This window comes from Amblyomma mixtum, chromosome 1 (genome assembly GCF_055824585.1).
Source record: "Amblyomma mixtum isolate Tamu chromosome 1, ASM5582458v1, whole genome shotgun sequence".
Lineage (NCBI taxonomy): Eukaryota > Metazoa > Arthropoda > Arachnida > Ixodida > Ixodidae > Amblyomma > Amblyomma mixtum.
The window spans coordinates 39,202,890-39,230,870 of NC_143012.1; the positions used below are offsets into that span (position 1 = coordinate 39,202,890).

At 48.3% G+C, this 27,981-nt stretch overlaps 1 protein-coding gene across 1 annotated transcript; it reads right to left on the reverse strand.

The window, feature by feature from the left end:
• Positions 1 to 1,494: 1,494 nt before the first annotated feature.
• On the reverse strand, positions 1,495 to 27,249 carry LOC149366088 (peroxiredoxin 2-like). Its single transcript, XM_089551190.1, has 7 exons — positions 27,150 to 27,249; positions 10,392 to 10,637; positions 4,910 to 5,047; positions 3,897 to 4,013; positions 2,125 to 2,247; positions 1,815 to 1,945; positions 1,495 to 1,716 (listed from the first exon to the last, which is right to left on the reverse strand). The coding sequence occupies exons 1-7, from the start codon at positions 27,218 to 27,220 to the stop codon at positions 1,631 to 1,633; spliced, it is 912 nt and encodes a 303-aa protein (XP_089407316.1). The 5' UTR covers positions 27,221 to 27,249; the 3' UTR covers positions 1,495 to 1,630.
• Between the last annotated feature and the right edge of the window lie 732 nt (positions 27,250 to 27,981).

The window sequence follows — 27,981 nt, forward strand, 5'->3', positions numbered from 1 at the left end:
CCGACGTCACTCACTTGTTGAGTGGGACGCCTTCCGAAAAATCCGGGAACAGAGCGCTAACACCACAGAAATTGATGACATTGAGGAGTGGATAAGGCAGCTCCAATTGGACGCTCGTAAAGCGACCCAGACTGTGGCGGAAGACTCAGGCCTAGAAACAATGGACACCCGCCTCCTCCATATGTGGCAAGCCAAAACCAGTATGGAAAAGCGACTTAAAAGTCAAAAGTGGAATCGTAACCTTCGCAGAAGGATAGCAAGGCACAACAAAGAGATAGAGGAATATGCGCTCAAACTTTCTAGGCAAAACTGGGAATCGCTATGCGACAAAATGGACGGGAATATAAGTCTGGCTCGCACATGGAGTTTACTCAGATACCTCCTAGACCCTGACGGATGTAAAACGGCCCAGAGGCAAAACCTCCAAAAGATCCAGCATAAACATGAGGGTACAGAGCAAGAGCTGCTCGATGAGATTCGATCTAAGTACATAGGGGACACCGAGAAGGTACCTCTGCATGGTTACTGTGGGATACCCAACGATCGCTTGGACGAACCCATTACTGAATCCGAAGTGCGAGCAGAGCTTGCTAGATTAAATACTAATTCAGCGCCCGGACCGGATGGGGTAAGCAACAAATTGCTCAGAAATCTCGATGACAACTCTATAACAGCACTCACTGCCTACATGCAGAAATGTTGGGAGGCGGGTGAGATTCCTAAGCAGTGGAAGTCGGCTAAGGTGGTACTTATTCCTAAACCGGGGAAACCTTTGTCGGGGTACAGTGCCGAGGTGGACTAGTGGTGTGAACATCCGCTTCGTACGCGGTAGGTGCGCGGTTCGATTCCCAGTGTCGCCGGTCTTCGACTGCATTTCTTGCTAACCAAAAACACGTTAACCATTTTGCTTTGACCAAGCTGGCCATGCACCACTGGAGGATCAAATTTAGTTCTTAGAAATAATCGATTTTTTCTATAGTATCTTCGTCCTGCAAGAAAGTACTCTTTATGGCTGAGAAAACTAAAATTGAAAATTTTCCCGCCACTCGATTCAAACTCGTGACGTCTACACTGAAAAGAACTCCGTGATCATCGTTTTCAAATGAATGGCGATGTGACTTATCCTCCGGGATCCGTGCTCAAGAAACTTTCGACGCACCGTAGTACCGAAATTGGCCGGTGGTGGCCTTTTCTACCTTATAAAAGTTCTTTCTTCGACTAAAGTAGCGTCTCTGTAGTAAGACTGTAGTAACTGATACAGACCGACTTCAACTTATCAGTTTTATTTAGAATTAAGACTATCATTCTGTGGACATCTCAGCTTGTCGGCTGTATGCAAGCACTGGCTTCATTGGAAGCTACCAGACTCTCTGTACTGGCAATAGCACCGCATTTCTCATTCACTACTTAGCATAGAATTCATTACGAAATATCTTAAAAAATCCATGCACGGGGGCGCTCTGTGAAGCATATGAAAGGGTGTGGCGGCAGTAGTACATGAAAAGTGTCGCTTTAATAGTTAGCACGAAGCACACACACACAAAAGGAAAACGCGGCTGAACAATGGAAGGTCACATTTAAACACGGGGAACGACAGTCGGCTTTGGCTTGAAGCAGAAACAGTTGGGGCTCAGTTGCTCTTGGCAAAGTAGGCCTTGCTGCCCTTGGGGTCTGGCTTCATGGTGTCTCGACCCGGTTTCCAGTTGGCTGGGCACACTGGGCAGTAACAAGGTGAAAGGTATTATGCCATAGTGGCTGGTACTATAACAGATCGAAGAAGAACTCAAGAGGATATACTGAAAGGCTAAGCGTACCTTCTCCGTACTTGTCTGTGTGCTGGAAGGCCTGCACAAGCCGCAGTGTTTCTTCAACAGAGCGACCCACGGGAAGGTCGTTCATTGTGATCTGCCGCAGGATACCCCTGTTGTCAATTATGAAAAGGCCCCTGCATGGAATGGACAAAGATGAGGCATTGGGGAAGTTGCTTAATGGGAATGAAGGCACAAAATGTGGCAGTAAGATGAAGCATGCAGGAATACAAGGTCTTTGTGTAGCCTTTATCAGGAGAACATCTTGCACCGTTAAACTCTTCACAGTGTAGAATAGGAAATGTGGAACACCAGCCTGAAAGGAACACCGTCGTCTTCCTTCAGGACACCATAAGCTCTTGCAATCCTGCAGGTCTTGTCAGCCAGGATCGGGATTTTCATCTGGCCGAGGCCCCCTTCCTTGCGAGGTGTGTTGATCCTGAACAAAGGCAGCAGCAAGAATTGAGAGTGAATGGGGTGAAAAACTCATAGAGTTTCTTACTATTACCTAGAGCAGGGGTTCTCAAACTTTTTTGCTTGGAGGAACCCCCCCCCCCCCCCCCCCCCCTGCTTTCACTTACCAGCAATGTTGTCGAATGCATTTTTGCAAAGAGAGAGTTGCAAAAGTTAAATGTTTATTGCACAGATTAATACAAATACTAATGTGATGGGTGGTACTGCTTCCCTTTTAAGAGCAAGTCAAAGCGTGGCTCAGTAGCACTCAGAGCCAGTCTCATATCAGCTGCCGGGTCAGGGCCAGTGAGGGTTCTCGCGGAACACAAGAAGACAGCCCGCGGAGCCCCTGTGTTCCGGGGAACCCAGTTTGAGAACCCCTGACCTAGAGGGAAAGCTGGCTACCCCTCTATGGGAGTTTGCACGGAGACCCCTCGAGACCACTTCAGCCACCATGGGCGCTCAAAGCATCATGGGGCGGTGAGCTACCGACTGCTGAACTACATCTTTTGGCCAAAAAATAATAGAAAAATAAAGCTGTTCGATAACTACGAATGTCCTAACATTCAATATCTTGTCTAATGATTGCAACAAACGAGCAGAAAAGCATTTAAGTGCAAAGTTTGCCCAAAATAAGAGATGACTAGCTTTCCTATTGGCCAAGTGATGAACACTAAAAAAACTAATACTTCGTAATTAACAAGCGCACTTTTAAAAGTAAATATGTTTTCAAAAAAAATTTTGTTGCTTAGATACTTTAAGAGGTTTTTTAATGGTATTTCGGAAGAGTAAAACCTTTTATTGGCGTCGTGTGTCATCGCGTTTTCACTACTATGGCTTTTGCACACTGCGTTCGCGCCAAAGTCGTCTGCGCACACACGGACAGCGTTTTTGGAATGAAACATCTTAGTAATGACACTCCTTGTTCCTGAAAAACAACGACTGTGCCGCAACAAGTAGCTCACCGCCCCATGATGCTTTGGGCGTCCATGGTGGCTGAAGTGCAGCGCCGCCAGCTTTCCCTCTAGGTAATAGTAAGAAACTCTATAGAAAAACTGAAGCTAGATGTATAGATGGGATTAAGCTCCACCACTGCCCTTCTATGGCAGGTGCTGCCCCCTGTGGGGCTTGTGCGACCCAGGTTGCTCGTCCCGAGTGACCAATCCTAAATTTAGCTGCCAGGTCAGGTCAAGGTCACGTGACCTAGGTGGCCCACTTGTTTGCTTGCTTCTCCGGGGATTTTTCGCTCACAACGACGATGACCTGGATTTTCAGTACAACGGGAGCTTTAACGCTCTACCGTTAATATGCTAAGCAATCAAACAAACAGTGTGAATAGAAAAGAAATAAAATGCAGCGAACTAAAAAGCCAGTGTACTGATACTGATTTTCTAAAATTAATGTACAGGAAACGTGGGAATTGGTAATTTTCTTGGCTCCCGATTTATTGAACGAGGTAGAGACTATAGAGGATGTTGTTGCAGAATAACTTAGGAGCTGTGCACAGACACACACCATAAGAAAGGAGCTCTGTTTAGTTTTTTTTTTCTTTTCTACTGCGTTCTTCGAAGTTTTTGCATAATTTAGCGAAGCACACAAACGTGGCAGTGTGGGTAATAAACACAGTAAACGTACCATGCTAGATGGCAGAAGTGACTGTCGGTAGAGCATGCGACGACTTCGCAGTTTAGCTTGCGGAACTCCTCGACACTGTCGCTGAAGGCAATGATTTCCGTGGGGCAGACGAAAGTGCTGAAAGGAGGATGCGGTCACGTGGTCAGAGGCAGCAGTGGAAATAACTAACGCTAGTTAATTGGTTAACGATGTGCAATTAATGTCATGGTCTGCATTGGCTTACATAACTGAAGCTTCCAGAACAACGTTGTGGAATCTGACGATGTTGACCGGAGGATGCATGCAAGAGTGTACAGCTGGAAGGTATATTAAAGGGAACACGCGAGCTTGTGGCGATGCGACCCATCGCGCGCTTGTTGCTGTTCTAAAAATTGGCGGCACGCCCCTTCGCATGGAAGAGAGGCAAGCCGCCCCAATTTTTAAGACACTTAAGAATTTTAAGAACAGTGTCTTCCTACTTGAAAAGTGGAATACGCGCTGAACGAGCACATTGCCCTTACAAAAATTTTATTAGACAGTCTATAGACTGTCCATAGTCTTCTGTCTAAAAGTCTATAAACTCTCTGTAGGTAAACCCTAGAGAGCAGTCTATAGGCAATAGAAATGCTATATACAGTCTACAGACAACATATAGATTTATGGTAATGCACTTTTAGTAGCCTTTATAGTCTATACACAATCTATAGACTATGAACAGACAAAAACAAATGTCTATAGGAAGGAAATAGACTCTATATGAGAAGTCTATAGACTGTCTACAGACCATTTTTATGCCACACTTGAAGTTTATAGACTGTCTACAGACCATTTTTATAAGTGTGGCGTGCATAGCTGGCACACGACTTTTCTAAAGCAGATGGCACGAAAGCCCAACAGGGCGTGCCTCCACTGTTTAGAACAGCCACAGGCCCTTGATCGGCCCCCGTCGCCACGGGCTCGCGTGTTCCCTTTCATATTGCTTCTACCTGCACCACATAAACGTGTGTCTAGTAAATTTAGCGCTTCTTGCTTACAAGTCAAGTGGGTAGAAGAAGAGGACCAGGTACTTGTCCTTGTAGTCGGACAGCTTGATCTCCTTGAACTGGCCATCGACGACAGCAATGCCGCAGAAGTCCGGAGCGGGCTTGGTTAACTGGGGCAGGCCCATGTCTCTGAAGATGACGAAAGAAGCGAAAAGAGTTGTCCGCATACCGCAAGGGGAAGTGGAAGCTTTCAAATTAACCCCGCTTTCCGTTTATCGAGGTCAGCCTTCCGCTCGGACAAAAGTGGTTTGAAGTTCAAGTTCGCCACCTTACTATCTTCCCCAAGCCGCACCCTCATCCCCAACCCGGTTTCTCCTTGTAGTGAACGGAGTACTATACGTTACACCTGCCAGTGATTGAGAGCGTTTGCCACGATGAAATCAATCCCCTTGTCTAAACGCTGGCTTTTTTTTTTGTGTGGACTGAGGTTTCTTTTAGTCAATTGTTTACATTGTGCAGTCGCGATAGTTCACATAACATATCACGTGGATATCGCGAGCCTTCCTAATGAAATCGCAAAAAAAAACAAAAAAACAATCAAGTTCAGTGTGTAATCCACCGCGGTGGATTAGTGGAGGTAAAGATTGCAGAAATCAATTCTCAGAATTAATTTTTTAGATTTTCGTCATTTCGACTAAATACCACGTCAGGTTCTGTTTCGGACAGTTGCCGTATACATTTAAGTCAGTTGGTCTTCTAATGCTGCAAAAGTCGTATGAAGCGCAACAGCAGCTGCCGAATAAATATCGCGTAGCCACGTATTTAGATAGCAGCTGCCGAGCCGCAGCTATAATGACTGGTGCTTCTGCAGGCAGTCGCTCTTATCTTGGTCGCCTGTATTTTTATTTGCTCCGTTATATCGCGCCCCCTGGGTCTCCTGACGCTAAATGGCTGCCATTGAAGTGCAGAGGGCCGAGTCCGTTGAACTGTAGCGCCAAAGTTTTTGTTATGACTGGCCCATGCGAGGTGTTGCGTCGTCTCATCGGACTTGCCTGCTGTCCGCGGCTTGAACTGTATGTACAAAATACTGTGTGATGAAAACGAAGTATAAGCAGATAATAGCAGCTCCTGTATTCGGTATAAAACGGTGCATTCGGTATAAAACGATCATGAGCAACATCGTCACACGTTTTGCGATGCGTAATAACTTTTTACTACCTAAGGTCAGAACTAACTACGGCAAACAATGCCTTCATTTTTCATCCGTATCATTTTGGAATTCTTTAAACATAGACGTCAAACAAACTAATACGCTTTCTTTATTCAAGGTCAAACTAAAGCTTTTCCTTCTTAATTTGTGATTTTTTTGTTATGTTATTGATTCTATGTATCGCGGCATCTGTGTTTTATTTTACATTATCGTGCATTACATTGTTTGTATTTAAATATTTCAGTAACTAATATTACATTATGTACCCATATTTATTGTTTCGTCGCTAATTAATGTGTTGTGTATTTTATATTATGTTGCATATTGAAATTTATTTTCATGGGAGGTCCCGCCCGCGGTCTTGTACCATGGGACCTCTCGCTGTATACAATTGTAACATTTATTGTATTACTCAATAAACTTTCAACTTTCAACTTTTCAACTTTCAACAAAATCGAGTGACTGATATCCTGGCGGAAATCAAGAGTAGAGAATTGACTTCGGGTAGAAAGCTAATGCGGAGAACAGGTTACCGATAATGTGTTAGGGCATCAGAATGGACACCAGGGGAAGAAGGCACACTCTGTCGGGGGTACCTGAGAGATGAGATAAAGGTTAGATAAGGATGTCGATATAGGGTTACCGTGCCTGGCACAGGCCACGTCTAATCAGCATGGCTTATCGACCAGAGCGGAAATTGTCTCGATTTACGATGGTGTGGCGAATTCATCTGTGTCCGGCTCGCTAGCTGCTTCTTCTATAGCCAGGTTATGCAACCGACCCGTCTTCGTTTGTGTGAACGAAGCACGACTGCCGACACACTTGCCCAACGCTGACAAAAAGACGCCGGAGGCGCTCTCCTTCCTTCTTGGGCGGCCCGGGAGGGACAACGAAGGTCGCGCATTGCGCTGCCGCGTTCTGCGCGTTGAGCAAAGCGCTCCGAGCAGCGCACGCTTCCTCCTCAGTCACCGTGCGGTCAGGCATACCGAAACAACGCAGATTTATCCACCGTCTCCTGCTATTTTGCCGCGATAGCGTCAGAGGCCCCGTTGGTGTCGGCGTTGTCGGCGCTGTGAGGGATAAATAGGGCGGCCCAGGCAGCCACCCCTGGAGAAGCAATACATATATGTTACTAGGTGGATAACCTACACTCTAAACACAAATACACCTACATGGGAGTAAAAAGGGGAGTAAGTTGTCCTCTAGTGCACCTTCTTTTATAAAGGGTGTGCGCTAGAGGACACCTATTACTCCCTTTTTACTCCTTTCTGTTTATAGTTTAGTAACCTTAAGGTAGGTCAGGTGTGGTCATCACACCCTACCCACCGGATTGTGAGCAAACTAACCACCCTGGCAGGTGGCAGTTAAATTAATGGTTGATTGTGAGAGGTTGCTCGGTAAGAGCAACCTGGGTCTCACAAGTAGGCCCTCCAACCAGCCGATTTTCCGATTTTCACGGCAAAGTGCTTAGTCCGATTAATCCGTGATTACCACCCTTTCATCCGCCACCCCCTGCGATGTCGCAGTAGCAGGTGTAAGAGGATTTACCACGACGTCATGAGAATGAATCCACACCATTGCCTGGAAGGCCCCTTCTGAGGGGCATTTGCCGCTTCGTTCTCGCTTGTATCCGACTATGGGCAAATGCCTAGTTATCTAGTTTTCGTGTCGACACATACCGGTTCGTTCCCCCCCCCCCCCCCCCCCCCCCCCCCTTCCTCCCTTTACTCGACTTCGCTATTGCGCTTGAAATATTTCGACATCATAGTCACCTTTTAGTTGGGAATTGGCTATTTTCTCTTTTTTCTCTCCTTGAGATGAAGCCGTAAGAAACAGGTATAAATGGGAGCGCTCTGGACCCCATGCTGCTTAAGTTCGCGCTAATGCGGCAGTACACGCGGCGCTCAGCTTAACGCTCGAGGCGTGTTGGCTGGATGCCCTTCATTGCAGCGGCGACGTAATAAAAGGATATCTGTCGGGTTCAACTCAGCGTCTCTTCCTCCTCCGTCTCTTCTTCCCTCCGCGTTTCTGCTCTTCGTTGCAATTCCTGCCGCGGGGGAGTGCGTCACGGAAACGGCGGCGCTGACTCCGTGACGAAGCCGAGCGCCAGACTGTGAAAGGAGTCAAAGGAATCTCGCTCGGGCATTCCACGCTGAGCAGAGCGCGTACGCTATACGTGTCCTCCTCGTTTTCATCTTTATTTTTTCCCTGGCCGCTCGAGTTGTTTCTACGTGTACTCTACAGATCACGCACAGCTTTCTCGCGCCGCCATTTCATTCTTCGCTTGTCTTGTGCCGGCCTGACGTCACTGTGACGTCACTACACCTTTCACAGCTTAGGTGTACGGAGGGGCCGCGGGTGAAGGAGCGCCCAGTGGAGAAGCCGACGGAGTCCCGGCAGGGCGTTGTGACTAACGGCTTTTCCGCTCTCAGGTGGAGACGAGGAACACGGATGTTTGAATTTGTTTTTTTTTTATCTTTCGAAGGCAGCGTGGGTGCCCTTGCCTCAGCGAAGTGCAACAGGTGACAGCTACAGACGTCTGCTGGGGATAGTTTTTTTTTTTTTTTTCTGGATGAGCCGTACCCAGACAACGAATTTAAGCACAGTGCAGCTGTAATTGTAAGTGCGCTCATAGACCTTTCCTTATAAAAAAAAACTATCAAAATTAAATGGGACGTGTAATTAGCATTTCAAGGCATATCACATAAAATAAAAAGTCCGCGTTTTTGTCTGTTTCTGTCGAGGTGGATTTGGCTCGTTTCGAGAAAAAAAAGGAAATCTCCTCATATACGTGTTGTTGAGCTCGATCGTCAGTGAACGTTGTACATCGTGTCTGCTCACTTCCTAATTCGACAGAAGCCGCCATGACGCTTAAGCGATCACGATAAGATCGAGCCCATTTTGCAATTCGCCCGTTTGTATTTCGCCGTTGCTGATAAATTATTTGTTCTCCCGCTCATGAATTTGCCGAATAAGGCGCCTTGGAAAAGCAACTACGCAGTCGTAGGCTCATTTCGCACCCTGAGGAGACATGTGGTTACTGCTTCCAGTACTCAATAGATTCGTGGCCACTATATCCGTCACCGTTATCCGCGTTGAAACATTTAACCTATAGAGTTCTAAGGCAAGGCTTATCGTTCGCGTACTTGATAAACCCTGCATGTGTCCTGCTGGGCTGCGCATTGAACAGCGCAGCGCTGACTGCCAAGTTGGAGAAAGCGTTCTGATAAATTATTCCTTGTCCTGCACTCTATTGGCCTGCGTGGTTGGCGCAGATGGTCGAGCGACCGTGGTGATAACGGTCCACGTTGCTACCTCTTCCCCAGGACATTTTGGTTTTCGACAGAGAAGGTTCGAGCAAGATATTTGGTTTTACCGTGCAACCGCATGGTTGGGCACAGGTGGACGCTAACTACAAACATTAGCCTTGCTTGAATTATCCTCCCATCTCTCTAGACTCAAATGCCAATTCTTTCTACTTGCATACCTACCGCGCAAGGATCAGGAAACAATATTCGAAACAACCCTTAGTTGCATGAAAGTACGATAATCCGCATAGTCATCCTCCCATATCACTAATAATCTCAAATTCCACTTTTTTCTACTTGCTACCTACCGCGCAAGAATCAGGAAACAATATCCGAAACAACTCTTTAGTTTCATGAAAGTACGATAATCCGCATAGTCACCCTCCCATATCATTAGGAAGCTCAAATGCCACTTCTTTCTATAGTCGGATACAACTTAAGTCTGCAGTGAAGCTCCGCCCACATTCAGCCTCTGCACACAGAATTCCTCCACGACAAAAAAGTAGTCCGCTGCTTAAACGTTTCTTCTTACCTAAACAAGAAGCTTATAACAAGAAAAAGAATTATGAGCTCTATTATTTTGATACGTGGATTGTTTGATATAGTCAAACATTAAAAAGCTGATTTCGTTTACAGTTGCAATTGGCCAGCGGAGTAATACAGGACGCCGCGGACCGCGGCCCAGTGTTAGCAACTGCTGTTTTTTTAAGTTGTATCCTACTATACTTGCATACCTACCGCACAGGAATCAGGAAATATTCGAAACAACCCTTTAGTTGCATGAAAGGGCGATAATCCACATAGTTAACTCTCGATAACTAGAACTCGAAGGGGACCAAAAGCCTTTGAAGTTGAGGGGATTCTGTCTAGTAATCTTTTTGTGTGTGTGTGAATTGAACCGTAGCGTCAGTTCGCATAAAGCGGAAGTTCGATGTAAGCGGGTTTGAATTACCTTGAGTCACCCGTATCTTTCAGCCTAATGCAAGTGTAAGGCAAGACTGGGCCTTGCTCTCACCCCGCCTCCGAAACCTCGGTGGTCACGGAAGATTCCGGGTACTGTAGAGGGCGCTGCGGGCTGCCGATGCTCAGTGGCGAGTTGTCCTTGAGGTGGGTCCGCACCGGAGGCATAGCGCTGGCGGCGGCGGCAGTGGACGCCTCTCCCGCCTGCTCCGACGGCTGGTGGTGGTGGTGGTGGCCCTGCGCGGTGGTGGAGGCGCCGCGGGACTCGGCCGCCCTGATCGCCTGCGGCGGACCGGACAACCTGCGCGGAGAGTCAGGATTTTCTATGCCACTTCTGCGAGAAGTGGGGAATGTACACGGAGTATCGTTCACCTGGTGGCGGGCAGACGAACTAAAATAACATACTCCTGTAGACCATGGTAGAAAGAGGGTGCGGTAGATGGTCCTTGGCGATCACAAAATGAACAAGGGAGGGGAAAACCTCAGGTTGCTAGAGCCAACGTTTCGACAAGGGGACTTGTCTTCGTCTGGGCAAAGCGTTCATCATCGGCAGGGATTAAATAGGGCCTTCGCTCCGAGGAGGAAGGCCCCGGGGGTGGGGAAGGAAAGTGGTGTGGGAGGGGATGCGTGTCAGGAAGGGGTGGGAGGTGAATCTTGATTCGTTAAGCTGCAATAGTGGAACAACTTATATCCGGGGGGTGTGTAATGAACAAAAGGCTTTGAAGGGGCTGCGACGGGGGGGGGGGGGGGGGGGGGGGGGGGCGGGAGGCGCTAGGTGAACCTGCAAAACTCAGATAAGAGGATTAGTCAGCGTGGTACAGGGAAATGAGTACAAGGCAAAAAAAAAAAAAATAGGCTGGCACTGGAAGGAGAAAGGAAGGGGGGCATTTCCAAGGAAGGACAAGGCAGGGGGGGGGGGGGGAAATGGCTCGTGTTCAGAGAAAGCCAAAAAGTGGGGGCGGAGGGGGTAACAGGAGTGTCATGGTTTCCGAGAACTGGTAGCAGGGGATTAGGAGAAAAAGAAAAAAGGTGAACAAAGGGAGATGGTGACAAGGCCGGAAATGTGGTGGAAGATATGACGTGGGAAGGGTGCAAAGAGCGACAATATACTTATGTGAGGTTCTAGGAAATGGTCTGACCACGTGCAAGACATTTGTTAATTTAAAATTATGCTAACCCTGGAATGTACCTGAGAGATTCCAGGTTTCCTCTGGACATGTTAATCCCTGTTGGTTGCAGTGTTTTAAATTTGTGGATTAGGAATGCTTCTCTGTATTTTCTGTCCCTAGTCGATTTGAAGCCTGACTGAAGAATGAACAATTTGAGTTCGTCGAATTTGTGATGGCGTTGATTAAAATGGGTCGACACTGCCTTCTGTTCATTCCGTGTTGTGTCAGCCCGGTGCCCGTTTAATCTGGCACTCATTGTTTGTCCGGTTTCTCCGATATATTGTTTCTGGCAGTAGGAGCACTGGAGCATGTAGATAATATTGGACGATGTGCAGTCAAAACTGGTCTTTATATCGAAACTGAAATCGCTTGCCGTACTTTTAACCGTAGTGTCCCTTTGTAAATGTTTGCATGTCTTGCATCTAGGTCGAGAGCATGGAGTTACTGTCGGTGGTGGTTTCTTACCGAGCCTAGCATGCACCAGGATGTCCCTCAGGTTTGTGTTGCGTCTGTATGTTACCCTTGGTGCGTCGGGAAATATTTTCTTGAGACGGTCGTTACCAGTTAAAATTGGGTGGTATTTCCGCAGGATATTGTTTATGTTTGGAAGCGCGTTTGAGTATTTCGTTATAAGTGCAGGAGGTCGTTGACTGTTAGCTTTTGTTCGTTTTTTAAGAACTACATCTCGTTTCAAAGTGGTTGCTCGTTGGAACGCATTATTAAGGGTTGTCTGTGGATGGTTTCTGGTGATTAGTGTGTTTTTTAGCGAGTGGAGGTGTTTCAGGTAGTCATCGTCGTCGCTACATATTCTTCTTAGTCTCGTTGCCTGTCCTACGAATATACCTTGTTTGCAGTGTCTTGGATGATGGCTAGTGAAATCTAAGTATTGTTGTCGGTCAGTAGGCTTCCTGTAAAGTGTGGTTTTGAGCTTGCTATTTTCTCAATGGACAGTGGTGTCAAGGAAATTGACTTGCGTTTTCGAGGAGTTGAAGGTGAATTTAATGCTGGAGTGGCATGAATTGAAATGTGTGACGAATGCCTTCAGGGTCTCAGCCCCATGCTCCCATATCATGAAAATATCGTCTATGTACCGCAGGTATATATGTGGTTTTTTTAGAAATGAATTTAGAAGTTTAGATTCTAGTAGCCCCACAAAAATGTTCGCGTAGGTGTAGAAGACATTGCTAATGGTTGAAGCAGGCTGTTCGTTGTCCAGAGGGAGCTAGCAGGCCTCTCAATAACTAACTGGCTAATTCCCCTGAAAGGAGGTACCCCTCCAACCGATGGCCTCGACGTATTGCGATGACGTCACAGTCCACACGGTCGCTACAGCAGGTGCGGTCTACAGTCGGATACTAGTCAAGAATGAAGGGGTAAATGAAGGGGCAAAGTCAAGACAGGAATGGAGGGGCAGATGAACCTCAACGGAGGCCATCCAGCCAATAGCGTTGGCCGATTGTCATGACGTGGCGGGTAATTTAGTTTCACTGTAGCACCTGCCAACCGCCAGGGGTTTCAAGCCTGGGCATTAATCGCGACGTCATGATAACCTGCCGACTCCATTGTCTAGAGGGTGTTCTTTGAGGGCCATACGGCGCTGTCTTCTTGAGTTGTGTCCTAATGTAGACAGCTCTCTGCGATGTTATGACAGTAAGACAATGCCATAGTATGAAGGGCCTCCTCTGAGGTGCATTTGCCGCTTCTCTTGAGCTTTGTCAGTGATCATACCGAACAATTGTGGACAAAAGCACTTTTGAGCCGGAAACCGTTTTCGAACGCAATTTTTCGTATAATGGAAGGTTTCACTATAACAATCCATATAACCGCGGATCACCCGATGGCAGTCTTGCATATTGTTTTCTATTAACGTTTTTGCTGTCATCAAAATCGTTCTCCATTCGTTTTCTATGGCAGTCTTAACTGTTCGATGCGATCGATGGAAGCACTTTAAAAGAAAGATTTTGCTACATTTCAGAAGAATGGACCATTACCTCCAAGATTTCCATAAGAGTGTATTACAATTTTCGAGTTTGCTAAATTTTTGTGCGAGAATGTTGGACATGGTTTCGTTCTGGGAATTTTCCCCTTCTCAGGGAATTTGAAGGGTGAAATCCGGCGAAAGGGGAGTTTGTACGGAGTTCCAGGGGAATTTTAAGAAGCGAAAGTGTCTCACTTTTACCAAATTGACGGCATTCTCAAGCTGCTGCAGGGGTAAAAGGTCTTAAAATAGGAATTTTGGCATCTATTTGAGGGACTTTAAGGTTAAGGCATGGACGACTGCTGAGCTGTAACCTACTGTAGTTCCCAGCATATCGTCACAGGAGACGAGTTGTTTCTGAAGCGTAGTTTCGCTAGTGGTATACGACTACAGACAACTTTGCAGCGCGTCGGGACGGACGCCGGCTCGCTGCTCGAAGCAAGATCCTGTGCGCAAACACACAGATATATTCTCTTGACGAGTATTTTTCGCCTGTAGAGGAAAATGCAGAGACACTTAGGTCTGGCGGCCACGGCACTGAGTCGGGCAGTTGGTTGGGCAAGCTACGTAGCAAACACAGCATAATTCTCGCGCAGCAAGCCGGATCCATCGTCTGAACACACTGGCAATGTCATGCGGCGCTACACTGGCTTGCACTCGATTTATGTTCGGTTGGGTACGCGTACATGACCTTGGTGCAGTCTGTCGGTTGGTTTGGACAAAATAGACGGTAGCGTGGAACTAAGTAGAAACCCACGTTAGCTGCTGCCACCCGAGTCGCTCCTGCAACCCTTTGCAAAAATAGTCTCAAATGCGATAAGGTTCCTAGAGCTCCTCTGACAAGCCTCGTCTGCTGGTTGCCTAACGAGAATTCGCTAAGGTCGAGGGAATGCGTTCGTTAGATTGAGGAGAGGCAGATTCACGACAAAGTTTTCTGACGTAACAACAGAATTTCTTGTCGTAACGAAGCAGTATTCTGTCGTAACAACAGCCACTTCTGTATATATAGTGTTCAGCAGCCGCTCTTTGGCACAACAAAGCCAGTTCTATGGTTAATCGTTTATGGGGTTTAACACCCAAAGCGACTCAGGCTATGAAGGACGCCGTAGTGAAGGGCTCCGGAAATTTCGATCACCTGGGGTTCCTTAACATATCAGTGAACGTTATAAAGAACCCAAGGTGGTCGAAATTTCCGGAGCCCTTCACTACGGCGTCCCTCATAGCCTGAGTCGCTTTGGGATGTTAAACCCCCATTAACCATTAACTATACAACTGACTTTGTTGTGCCAACAAGCGACTGCTGAACACTATACATACAGAAGTGATTATTGTTACGACAGGACACCGTTTGGTTACGACAAGAAATTATATTGTTACGACAGAAATCTTTGTCGTGAATCTTTCTCTCCTGAATCTAACAAACGCATTTCTCCGCGACGACAGGCGAATGTGCAACACAACAGAAAGTTCTGTTGTGGCAACAGGACGACATAAAATTTGTGTTGCACTTTGGAACCGTCTTTGCTGTACACTTTTCGTTCGTTCCTGCGACGCAGGCGGAGAAAGCGCCCACGCCGCACGCTCGTCACGCACGGATCATAAACCGCGTACATCTGCAGGGCTTTGTGTCTCGACCCCACCTCACTGTGTAAGTGTTCTCATAGCCCAAACAAACCGCCGCGTGCTTTAGCGCCGTCGTGAGAAGGTCGTAGACGGGTGAATGGCTTTCTGGGTGATGAACGGCAGGCTTTGTTACATGTGATGTAGTAGCTAAGCGTCTTGGCGGCGGTCGTCGTGGGAGTCGGGTTCACATTCCTTGTTGGGTGGGGTCGTGTACACAGCACTCATTTGGGACGTTAAACCCCATCTACTTTAGCATACGATTTGTGGCAAGTCGAAATCTACTCAGAAGTCTTCAAACAGACGCACATGCACTGATTATAGCCAGCTAACATGCCAACTGACGTGCCAGGAAGCCAAGCAGAGAGTGGCGAATACGAATCACAGGGCAGTTTCTCTTCCCACTCATGCTGGGCTTTTTTACAGCGATAGCTGTTAATGGCAAAAACCTCCGAATCCGCAACGTTGGCGTAGGCATCCCCACAGCGAAGGCAATAGGAGGGGTGTGTAAGCGGGACGGGAGAGTGATTGCGGAGGGCGGGGGGGATGACTGTTACGTTGTGCTACATGCGCGACGTTGCTTTTTTTTTTAATACATTGTTACCGACACCGCACATCTATGCTCCCAAACAGCTGTCTGTGGCCCTGCAGCCGAGGCTAGGAAGGGAATTGAAGGAAATGCGCCTTTGTCCCCGTGTGGTGGGAATTGGGTAGTTCGTTGTTCAGGCTATGGGTGTGGAGTGCTGAAGGGGTGAATTTGGAGAGACGGCACGGGGTCGCTAGAGATGAGGTAGGTCCTTTCCCACGGCAGGGGGACGAAGGCCCGTCTCTTTCCCTTTCCTGCCTAACCTTGGCTGTAGAGCCACAGAAAGTTGTTCGGGAGTATATACAGCGTAACCGCTATCGCTGGGTACTCGCATATTACGCAACATAGCGTAAATGCTAGTTTTTATTTTCCCTTCTCACTGCGCTCAGACCCTTCCACAACAATGGCCGCAAACTCGTTCGTGCGCCACATATTCACTTACCGGTTTATAGGGCCGAGGCTAAGGAACACCCTCGTCGGTTTCCCAAAAGTTGGTTTGCCGAACGTGGGAGTCGACTTCGTGTACGAGTCTTGTCCACGTCGCAAGAAACTCATACTGGCCCCGACGGGTGTATACGGTTCTCTCTCGAGCCGCCGATGGACGCCTACCCACGCGGAGACGGTGTGTATATGTGTCGCGTGAGCTTCGACCATTAGCGGTGCGGCCGGCCGGCCAGACTTGAGCAGGATATAGTGTATACACACGGGTAGCACACGCGCGCACGTCGCCTACACCTGAGCGGGTTGTAGAAGTTGCCAGCGAATCTCGTGCGCATGAAAAATACGAATAAGTACACGCATTGCTGTTTACTTACTGCTCGGCGTTGTGACCCCCCCTCTCCCTTTTATATTCCCTACATGTCCATCGCAACCCCTTCTTTCGTCTCGGCCTGTGTTTCCCGGTGTTCAATACGCGACGGCCGCTTCCGAAGGTCAAGGTGGCAGGACTAGAGCTCTCGTAGTGCCTTCGTGGTTGCTCGGTTATGCATGGAACGGTCAGGCAATCGAAATACTTAAACAGGCCGGCTCTAGAGTTAGGGAGATCTCTCTCATCATCATCACCAACCTGATTGCACCCACTTCAGGGCAAAGGCTTTTCCCGTGTCTCTCTAACTCTGTCCTTTGCCAGTTGCGAACAAATCCCCGCAAACTTCTTAATCTCATCCGCCCACCTAACTTTCTGCCGCCCCCTGCTACGCTTGCCTTCTCTTGGAATCCACTCCGTTACCCTTAAGGACCAGCGGTTATCTTGCCTTCATATTACATGCCCTTCCCAAGCCCATTTCTTCCCCTTGATTTCGACTAGGATGTCATTTACCCGCGTTTGTTCCCTCACCCACTCCGCCCGCTTCCGATCTCTTAAACGTTACACCTGTCATTTTCCTTTCCATAGCTCGCTGCGTTGTCCTTAAAGGGAGACTGAGGCGGTTTTCGAATCAGCTAATTTTTTAGGGTTTTGAAGTAGTGTCATTGCTGATCACGTCTGTGAAATTATTTTTTCGATTTTGGCCAAAACAGTGGCGCAATCACCAAATAAAAACGCGATGTTTAAATCTCCCGCGCCGCGCGCGACCGCAGGAGAGGAGAACAGCGGAGAGGGAAACCTCGTCCATGTCGGCCAACGTGACGTCACGTTGAGGAGCCGGGGATACTTCGGCGCACCCGAGAGAGCTTTCAGCGCGCGTTGTTTCTCGTGCTGCATGCCTTGTTCCTCGTACTGCGTGCGTTGTGACGTACAAAGCGTGTCAGCCGACCTTGAGAATCAGATTCAACACGAGGTACTACTCTGCTTTCTTCGCAGAGTAGTACCTCGTGTTGAATCTGTTGAATCCTAGACACGCCAAGCGCACGAGAGCACTACTAGCCCTAGACCTCACGAAAGCGTTTGACAACGTCCAGCACACAGCCATACTAAGCTCCCTATCTGACTTAGGCGTAGGTACTAGAACACACGCTTACATAACCGCCTTTCTGAATAACAGAACGGCGGAGATAACGTTTGGGTCCGCGGAATCCTCCCCCTTCCCCCTGGGAAGCAGGGGCACACCCCAAGGCTCCGTTTTATCTCCAATACTTTTCAACATTACCCTCATACCGATGGCACGAAAATTACAGCGCATCCCACATTTGTCCCATTCCTTCTACGCAGATGACATTACCCTGTGGACGACCACGGGAAATGTCGGCGAAATGGAGGAAACCCTCCAAGCGGGAGCAGACGCGGTAGCCGAGTGCGCGGCCTGTATAGGCCTCGCATGCTCGCCGACCAAATCCGAAGTCCTGCTGCTCCACCCGACCGCGGACCGTCACAAAAAGGGAAACCCCTCTATACACGTGAAGGTCGACGGCCTCCCAGTACCGGAGGTACAGAAACTCCGCATTCTGGGAATGTTCATTCAAAGCAACGGCCTCAATACAGAGACACTCTCCAAACTCACGATCATGACACATCAAACCATCAGGCTAAAGCAAAAGAATAGCAAACAAGCACCGAGGCATGCGAGAACATGACCTAAGGCGGTTAGTGCAAGCATTCGTGATTAGCAGAATGGTATACACACTCCCCTATCTTCACCTCACAAAGATGGAAGCGGACAAAGTAAACTCGCTAATAAGACAGGCCTACAAATCGGCCCTAAATCTCCCACAAGGGACCTCTAACAACAGACTCCTCCGCATGGGGGTCCACAACACTCTACAAGAACTGACTGAAGCCCACCGCACAGCACAATTGGACAGACTATCCTCCACAAACACGGGCAGACACATTCTAGCCGCATTAAACACCAAACCAACGGGTCCCCCTCCGGACAACACCCACATCATTCCTAAGCAAATCAAGGAAAAGCTAATCGTCCACCCACTACCCAAGAACGTACACCCAACCCACAACCGGGAAAGACGCGAAGCACGCGCCAAAGCCCTGTATAAAAAACACGCGGACAACGAAGACGCAGCCTATGTAGACGCGGCAGAATATCCAAGCAACCCAGCGTACGCCTTAAGCGTGGTGTCATACGACCTCAAACACAAGGCTTCGGCCTCGATAAGGGCAACCACCTCTCTTGAAGCGGAAGAGGCGGCCATAGCACTGGCCATAGCATCTTCTACTGCCACACTCATAATGAGCGACTCCAAAAGCGCAATCAGGAATTTTGCAAAGGGACAGATCCATTCTGCCACCTACAAAATTCTCCAATCAAACCCCCACGACCCCAGACCAATTCAATTAGTTTGGGTGCCAGCCCACGCAGGCAACCCCGGAAACGAGGAGGCGCACTCTATTGCTCGAGCGTACGTCAACCGAGCAGGCCGAACAGTGGAGAGGGATTGTGCGCGGGACAGACTAATCACCTACAATGAAATCACGCTACACTACAGAGAGGAAAGGCTCACATATCCACCACCACACCACACCCTCACGAAGGAACAACAGACTATATGGAGGCAACTCCAGTCCAGAACGTTTCCTTCACCGGCCTATCTGGCACTAATACACCCGGATCAATACAAGCCCGAATGCTCTCTTTGTGGGGCTCCGAGAGCAAACTTTGAACACATACTATTCATATGCCGAGAACTCCAACCACCATCTCGCTGGAACCTCACAGACCTAGACGGTTGGGAGATCGCGGTCTCTAGCTCCGAGCCGGCCTCACAGAAGAGGCTGGTGGAATGGGCGGAGAAGGTCGCCAGAAGTCATGGACTGATGGCCGCCAACCGGGATTAAGAACCAAGCCAACCAAACCTCCCCTGCTTCCTTCCCTTACTTGGTTCATCAATAAAGTTTTTACCTACCTACCTACTACTCTGCTTTCGTGTCCACGAACAACTACGCCCGCGACTGTGTCGTCTTCCACTGTTTTCCGCAAGATCATACGCTCGCAGCGCAAGCGCTCGCTGCTTTGACGAAGAATTCAAGCCGACCAAAGCAAGCGTACTCTGCTCGAAGCACTTTCGTGACACCGGCTACATGCAGAGCTTGTCCCTAATGTGATCTCTGGAGATTTCGGTCGCGGCTGAACCATGACGCAGTTCCTTTCATTTCCTCGCGCATGAGAGGCGTGTCACCATTTCGAAGAAGCGCCTCTTCTAAAAGCAGAAACATGCTCACTAGAAACACGCCCCTGCAGAAACCTAATCGAGGCTCAAGCATGTGTTGCTCTTCTCAGCTTATAGGTGCGGCCAGACCACCTGAGGAGTGCTCAGCAAGGCTCGGTTAGTGATTTTGTACTCTGTTCGACGTGTCCAAGCAAGCAAGCAAAACAAAACACAATAAAGCAAAGCAAGCAAGCATTGAAGCTCTCCATATGCGGCATCGATCTCGTTTAATCGTATCTAAGCGATTAAAATGAAAGCGTTCGACGTTCTGATTTCAGATGCAAATTTAACAGAGAAATGAATGCCAACCAAGTTTTTGCAAAAAAAAACATCATGTCTCGCAACCTTAGTCGGTTTCTTCTTCAAGTTGTGGCAGCGAACGAGTTGCAGCTAGCTTGGCTTTTAAACACACATATAGTTGGCCACTACTTCACTGAACATAAACTGCAAATCTAGGAAGGGCGAACGTTTCCGAGCCAGCGATTAATATTTTCTGGCATCTGCTGAACGCGCCACGAGTGAAGCAGCAGCCTTGTGCGCGTATTTAGCTTGGTTTCCAGCGCACAATGATTCCTTCAATATCCTGTGGTCACATGCCTCGCAGTGCTTGGCCACTGCGCTTCGCTAATTTTGACATCAGCTTTGTGCTGCTTCATCGTTTCCTTGAAATACTTTCTTGCCCCAACCTACGCCGGGTAGTGAGAATAGGATTTTTTGTACACAGCGCTTTGGGCCTTTTCTTTAGGATGACGCTCTTTCGGGCGAGCCAGGAGGCGTCCGGTGGTGGTAATTGACTTGAGTATTGTTCGCACCCCTTCCTTTCCGAGAATACCAGCCGAGGTTATGCTGGCACCTTTCACGCATGATCTGCGTACGTGTCTTTCACGCTAGCGTATGCTTGTGCTAGGCGTAGAATTTTTTGCTCGTGTCTTTTTTGCTTTCAGGTGATGCGTGGAATGAACAAACTGTAGTATCCTTTTTTTTAGAGGTCAGTAAAAAAATAGTCGCCATATTCGCTTTTACAACGCCACGGAAAGCTGCGATCTGCACTCAGCGCAGCGCCGGACCCGCATCGGCAGCTTCTCCAGTCCTCAAAGTGACGTCACGACCTCGCTTGACCAATCACGGGCGGCGGCGCGCCGCGCGGCGTGCCCCGCGGCAGAGGCCGCATATTTCTGCTAAAAAAGGCAATTCTCGCTTGTTTTTGCCTTATTTGGATGCGATATTCGAGCATACAGCATGAAAAACTATAGGACGCCGCTGCCAGCCTGATTTTCAAAAAAAGTGCTTCAGTCTCCCTTTAACTTAAGCTGAACCCTTTTCGTTAGCCTCCACGTTTCTGTCCCATAGGTGAATATTGGCAAAATGCAGCAAGATGTAACTACAAGTAACGCATGGTGTCGGGGAAGTGAAGAAGTAATTAGTGCTCCCACAGCTCGACAATAAAACCTGGAACAGGGGTTGGGGTCTTCCCATTTACATGTTTCGAGTGTTCGCTGAAAGGCGCACTGTCAAAGGTGGGAGTAGTTGCCATTTATGTCGCCTGAAAGCAGCCACGCAGCTAGCAAGTAAATCTGTACAGGTTCCTCGATAATCCTGGTCCGGGCTGTACACAGGGAGCAGCACAGCATTTATTTGCAACAATGTGGACCTTATTATTCGTTAGTTTGAAACGCACTACACCTTGTGCACTTCTAAATGCATTGAGCTAGCGGCAAATTGTGTGGAGGCATGCAACGTGGATGTCACAGGTTCGCAGATCATTGCACGAAATCCTCAAAGACACATGGCGGAGCGTCTGTTCTTTAATAATAATTAAACCAAGGCCTTATAACTAATTAGACAGCGGCGCAGACTGCGGGCAGTGGTGCATGCGGTCTCAGTTTGGAAAGGTTCTAGGTACCCTGTGATAGTCCTTTCTAGTTTTTCTTCCATAGGCGGACGAGGTATCTGCAACGTACGGGATGACTCCAGGATGCGTACGTTTAGATTCGCATGACTCTAAGCGATGTGATTGCGCACATGACAGCGCTACTTATGCGGGGAGTGCTTAATGGCAGAATCTTCGTGTGTAGCAGAGCAACGACTGTGGTGCCAGAGTAATTAATTACCAACGACTGCAAGCAATGCATTTTGCTATGTTTGTTCACTGTCTGATTTGTTTAACTCTCGCATTCACTATGTGAGAGAACCCCGCCTCATACGTTACGTATAACCTCGCTTATGACGCAAGGTTATACCTCACGCGGTTATACCGAAACTGCGAGCAAGCGACACTCCCTCACCTCCCGTCATTCGGCCGCCGACATTTTCCTGTACCACGTGACTGCGAGCAAGCGATACCCCCTTTCCTCCCGTCATTCGGCCGCCGACATTTTCCTGCACCACGTGAGGTGGGCGTGACATATAAAGGGAATTGTACGGCATAACGGCTGAATAGAAATGCACGTGTTTTAGGGGCATACTTTTCTTTATCTGAGGCGTGTTTCAGAGACGCCGCTTCAGCTGAACCTTTGCTGCGGACCCCTTTGCTGGGTGACGTAACTCTTGACGTTGATGCTTATCGATGGTTATCCTGCCCTCACGAGTGCAGCGAGCTGCCCTTATCGGACGATAAGAGCACTCAATTTTCCTCTCGCTTGTAAGCACTCTGAAACACTCTGCACGATGATCAAAGTGTAGCGTAGGTCGCCGCTGGTATTTCTTTGGCGAGGCGCAAAAGCTAATTTTTAAAAGCAGCGAATAAGCCACTACGCTCTCAGTTTAGAGATCTTTTGCATAGGTACGTGATAACTAAATGATTAAACATGCTATCGCGCCATCAGTTTGCCGATCAGTTCATGTAGTTGGACAGCTATGGTCAAGTATAATTCGCCTTTGTAAGAAACAATGAGTTGATAGGAAAGTTTATATTTTACTTGTAATGTTTTCTTGAATTTTTATATCGATTTACAAAATGGCATCGCGCCGTTTGTGCTAAATTTCAACGTCACCAACTGGCATTGTCATGCCGTAATTCATTATTAGGAGTAAAAAAAATTGAAAGTGTTGTCTGGAACAGTGAGTTCAGCTGTGGCTGCAGCTCGCATACAAGCAAATCATTGCTGTCTGATTGCTGCGCAGCCCTAAAACACCGTACCTGTGGAAATCTGTTCGGTAACCGACTTCGCTTGGACCTGAGATAACATTTCCAGAGGCATGTAATGATATAACACACAGAGGCTGTGTATATGGCAACGAAATAATGAACGCGGAGATTTACCGCACTTGCGAAATCATAGCTAGAGAAGGCACACTCGCTGTGATTACATTGATGGACTAGACATCAATTTAGTCATATCTGGTATACTTACTCTCATCGTTAAGGCGCATACGCTTCTAAATTGGTGACTGAGATGCTGTTGTCGCCTCCCCCCCTCTGTATAGCAGTGTGTGTCGCTTTGGAAGAGCCTAACCCACTTCATGAAAATGTTCAAATCCCCCCCCCCCCCCCCCCCTCCGAAATGCACTGTCTTGTTATTTCAGTATCATGGCTTCTGGTTCGCACGTTTCGCGTCAGGTAATTTAGCGGCTCTGAAGTCTTTGAGAATTCAACCAATGATTCCACCCACACGCTAAAAAAGAGTACTGCATGAGATACTGCAGTACTACAGAAAAATACTGGAAGACAAAAAATTTGTCGTTACGGCGAAACTACAAACTATTTTGTCGTGTTTTTGACAAGGTTTGGTCGTTTTTCTTTTCGACTGGGCCCCCCCCCCTCTCGTCTTCTGCTTCACTACGCGCCTCATTGCCCCCCCCCCCCCCCCCCCCCCCCCCCTTCCTTACTCCACCCTAACCAAATCTTCTGCCATCTCCAGCCCGAACAGCCTTCACGATACCCCTCTGACATCCTGTCCACTACACAGTATTCTTCCTCCTCTGTTTCCTCGTCTGCTCAGTCTACGCTGCCGTTTGTGGGCCAGCGCCGACCTCGAGGGTCCGGCCGTGCTGTCAGCGTTCCGCGGTGGCGTCCAGTCACGCAACGCGCTTTGATTGATCCCACGAGGAAGCAAGCAGCGCATGCGTCTCCTCCCATGCGGTACGACGATGTGGAGGTGGAGGTGGGGACGTGGGTGCGTTTCCGACTGTCGCGTTCCAAAACAGCCGCGCCGGCGTTACGACAGGCAGGAGAGCGTGGGATGGCTTCGAATTCGTGCTCACAGCTGTGAACTGATTCCACGGGGCGCAGGTGATTCGTGCTTGATTAGTTGCCGTGACACATCTACTCTGACATCGCTGTAAGGCTGATGTTGCCATCGCCGGGAAGCCTATTAAGAGAAGGAGGACAAACTGAAGTTGGCGTATACCTATAGACTACGGTATTATAACGACTGATAGACCACTCTCGTCGAGCCGCGGCGGTGGCGCAGTGGTTATAGTGCCCGGCTGCTGACCCGAAAGACGCGGGTTCGATCCTGGCCGCGGAGGTCGAATTTCGATGGAGGCGATATTCTAGAGGCCCGTGAACTGTGCGATGTCAGTGCAAGTTAAAGAACCCCTGGTGGTCGAAATTTCCGGAGCCCTTCACTACGGCGTCCCTCATAGCCTGGGTCGCTTTGGGACGTCAAGCCCCAATAAACCAGATAGACAACTGTCGTGGAAAAGGGATGTTATATAGCCTAGAAAATACAGGAAAACAAAATAACAGGTGTCGCCACCATCCGGCTCATTTCACAAGTGAAATGCATGCGTCGTTACCTAATTTTTATTGCGGATCCCGGAGGCTGTCCTACAGCGCCATTCATTCCGATGGTTTGAATCGACTGGCGAATGAAAAGGTGACGGGTTTGAATCGACTGGCGAATGAAAAGATGAAGGGTTTGATTGGTTTGGTTTATGGGGTTTAACGTCCCAAAGCGACTGAGGCTATGAGAGACGCCGTAGTGGAGGGCTCCGGAAATTTCGACCACCTGGGGTTCTTTAACGTGCACTGACATCGCACAGTACACGGGCCTCTAGAATTTCTCCTCCAAAGAAATTCCAGCCGCCGCGGCCGGGATCGAACCCGCGTCTTTTGGGTTAGCAGCCGAGCACCATAGCCACTGAGCCACCGACTGGCGAGTGAAAAGGTGAAGGGTTTGAATCGACTGGTGTGAAGATTTTCAAATCCAATTTTCTCGCCGTTAAATTATCTTTTGCTGTCGGACAAACGTCAAAATAGCCAGAAAGGACCAGAGATGCAATTTTTACCGAGAACGATATCCGGGCGCAGTTGTCCTAATTGTTCCCTTAACGTACGCCCATTAGTGGCAGTCAAGAACAGTTAGACCACGTGATAAATTCCGCGACGTAATCGTACCTTATTGCTCTGGGGTTGCTCTAGCAGCCATTGCGCTTTGCTATAGGCAACGACCTTTATCTGCGAGAAGACGTATGGCAAGGTACTGTTCAAACTGTATTTGTATTTTTGCTTTGCTTCAGCCAGATCAACAGTAAGTTTGTTTAACCCTACGCTAGTTGACCCATTTAGGTTCACTTAAAAAGGAATAGAAGAGGAAAAAGGGCAAGCGGTGACCGACAGCCTCCACAGGGTTCAGTAAACTCTTCCGGTGCGCTCCAGTTCAGCTCTGTAGGGCTCACGCCACTTCGAGTTCCGCATTCCAAAGTTTAACTAAACGATATCGGGGGTCATTTGAGCCAAACTAGGTCAACACTTAGGAATTTCAGTGCGTATTTTTCGTTTCCTTTTCACGCCAGCTGGAAAATACTTTTTAATATCGTAAATAAATAAAAGTTAACGAAATCAAACCGGTTTAACATGACTTAACTCTTACGAACTCAGGCCATTACGGAGAAACTATTCAGTTCGTCCTGCAGATTGACCCTAACTGCCGACATTTGATACGCAGCGGAGGGCGAGCCCAGCGTTTCGCTGCTTCCGAAATGTTGTTAAATAAGGGTACCTATTCAAACGTAATTCTGTCAAGCTCAGCCCATTTCGGGCGTTCAGTTCATCTCGATGCAACTCAAGCAAATCGAATACGATATGCTAAGCCAACCTAACCTAGCCTAACCGTAGATATGACAGCTCCTTTTTATTTTCCCTTTCATTGTACAACTACGGGCACGTTCCACACAATGCGTGAGCCTTTGAAGCACCGACGACGCGTGGTGCATTTTTACCTGTACCTCCGCTTAGGTTGGTTTGGAGAAGTCGTTTTGTTTCACTATAGGATCGCGTAGAACTCTTGTATGATCGATCATGAGGCTTCTAAATTTCTTAGTTAAAGCTCCTACTCCTAGCAAATGCGGCCTTTCGAAATTATTCTGAAGTGGATCACGGTCACTGACCAAGCCTGAAGAAGTCATTAACGTTTCGGAACCGCACACGGGTTCCTTGTTCACTTAGTTGAACTGATAAGGAATCGTCGGCACTTATGTGGCGTAACGAGCGTGACGTAACAAGCATGCGTCACGCCAGCTATGATGAACCGGACATAAGGGACTATGCTGGCCGTTTATGCACACTCGTTACGTCACGCTCTGGCTACATAAGTGACGACTATTACTTGTCCAACTCAGTGAACGAAGAACCCGTACGCGGTTCCGAAACGCCAATTACTTCTTCAAGCTTGGTCAGTTAACGTGATTCACTTCATCCCATGAAGCCGCCGCGGTGGCTCAGTGGTTATGGCGCTCGGCTGCTGACCCAAAAGACGCGGTTTCGATCCCGGCCGCGGCGGCCGAATTTCGATGGACGCGAAATTCTAGAGGCCCGTGTGCTGTGCGCTGTCAGTGCACGTTAAAGAACCCCAGGTGGTCCAAATTTCCGGAGTCCTCCACTACGGCGTCCCTCATAACCTGAGTCGCTTTGGGACGTTAAACCCTGATAAACTAAACTGAACTGAACTGACAAGGAATCTTCGTCACTTATGTGATGTAACAAGCGTGCGTCACGCCAACTACGTTGTACCGGACAGAAGGGCTGTGCCGGCCGCTTACGCACACTCATTACGTCTCGTGACGGCTACATAACTGACAACGATTCCTTGTGCAGCTCAGTGAACAAGTAACCAGTATGCGATTCCGAAACATCAATTACTTCTGCAGGCTTGGTTAGTGACCGTAACTCAGTCCATCCCATCCATGCCTGACCAGACGAACTTTCGCCGAACCCTTGATTATGGAATTATTCTAACGCGACCGTCTCCACCATGGAATTGATAGTCGTAATTCGCGAAGGAAATGAATAAAAAAAAAACTAGTGCGGTGCAGCAGTAATGATTGTGTGGCTTAAAATGACGAGTGCAGTTGTCACAGCCCTCAAGAGTAGGGCTGAACATGGAGGTCGCACACATGGCATGCAGCGCCGCCTACTTGGTGCCTTGCAAGGCTCCCACGACGAGGGCGGCCGAGGCGGCCGAGGCGCGGTAGCAGGCGGACCCCATGCAGGGAGCGAGGCGTTGTTGCGCGTCGACCGTGCGCGGCGGTTGTACTCACCCTATTAATAGGACCGCACTCGGCGCAGCTGACCCCGGCCTCGCAGCTGATCAATGCGGCGTGCGTGCCTCTGGCTACTGGCGTGCGGCAGAGGTGAATGGGGAGGATGACAGACGAGCTCCGGTGTCCGCCCGCTGCTGCTGAGACTGGACAGCCGACCACTCTTTGTCTTCCTTCAGCCGAGTATTCTGTTCAATGATTTCTTTTTCATTCCTCGATTTCATTCCAATCTCCTAAAAACATCATTGTTCGTTTTCCCAGATTGCTCATTTTTTTATTCACGAGCCGCTTGAGATAAGCCAGAATGAATTTTTATCCCGTTTGGATCTGCACCAAACCCTGGCCAGTCCCCCCACCGTGGGTACGTGCAGTCGCTTGAGAGACAACAACAACATCTGCCGTTTTTTTAGCGCTTCTTTAGTTCCAACTATGCATACCTGTTTACAATGTCATCTATTCTATTTTACGCCTACATATTAAGGAAGCCAACAGTCACCAGGACCATGTTCTTTAAAACGTTCCTTTACGGATGCTATTTTCCTTCTGCTTAACTTTTTATTCTTTTTTCTTCAACCCTCTTCGTGTTATATTTTTCTTTAGTTCCGTTCTACTATACTTGAAACTCTTCTGCTATACCGTCTACTGTAATTCAAAAAAAAAAATATCATGCTAAATAGCATCCATAAGACTTCTTTTACCTTCTACAATA

Bases quoted from the DNA above. Each gene is read 5' to 3' on its own strand.
- LOC149366088 (XM_089551190.1), bottom strand. From the start codon at position 27,220: ATGGGGTCCGCCTGCTACCGCGCCTCGGCCGCCTCGGCCGCCCTCGTC. The intron at 5,048-10,391 runs GTGAGAGCAAGG...CGTCATCTTCAG, and splicing joins ACCGAGGTTTCGGAGGCGGG to AGACATGGGCCTGCCCCAGT. The intron at 1,946-2,124 runs GCTGGTGTTCCA...CATTCCATGCAG, and splicing joins GACGACGGTGTTCCTTTCAG to GGGCCTTTTCATAATTGACA.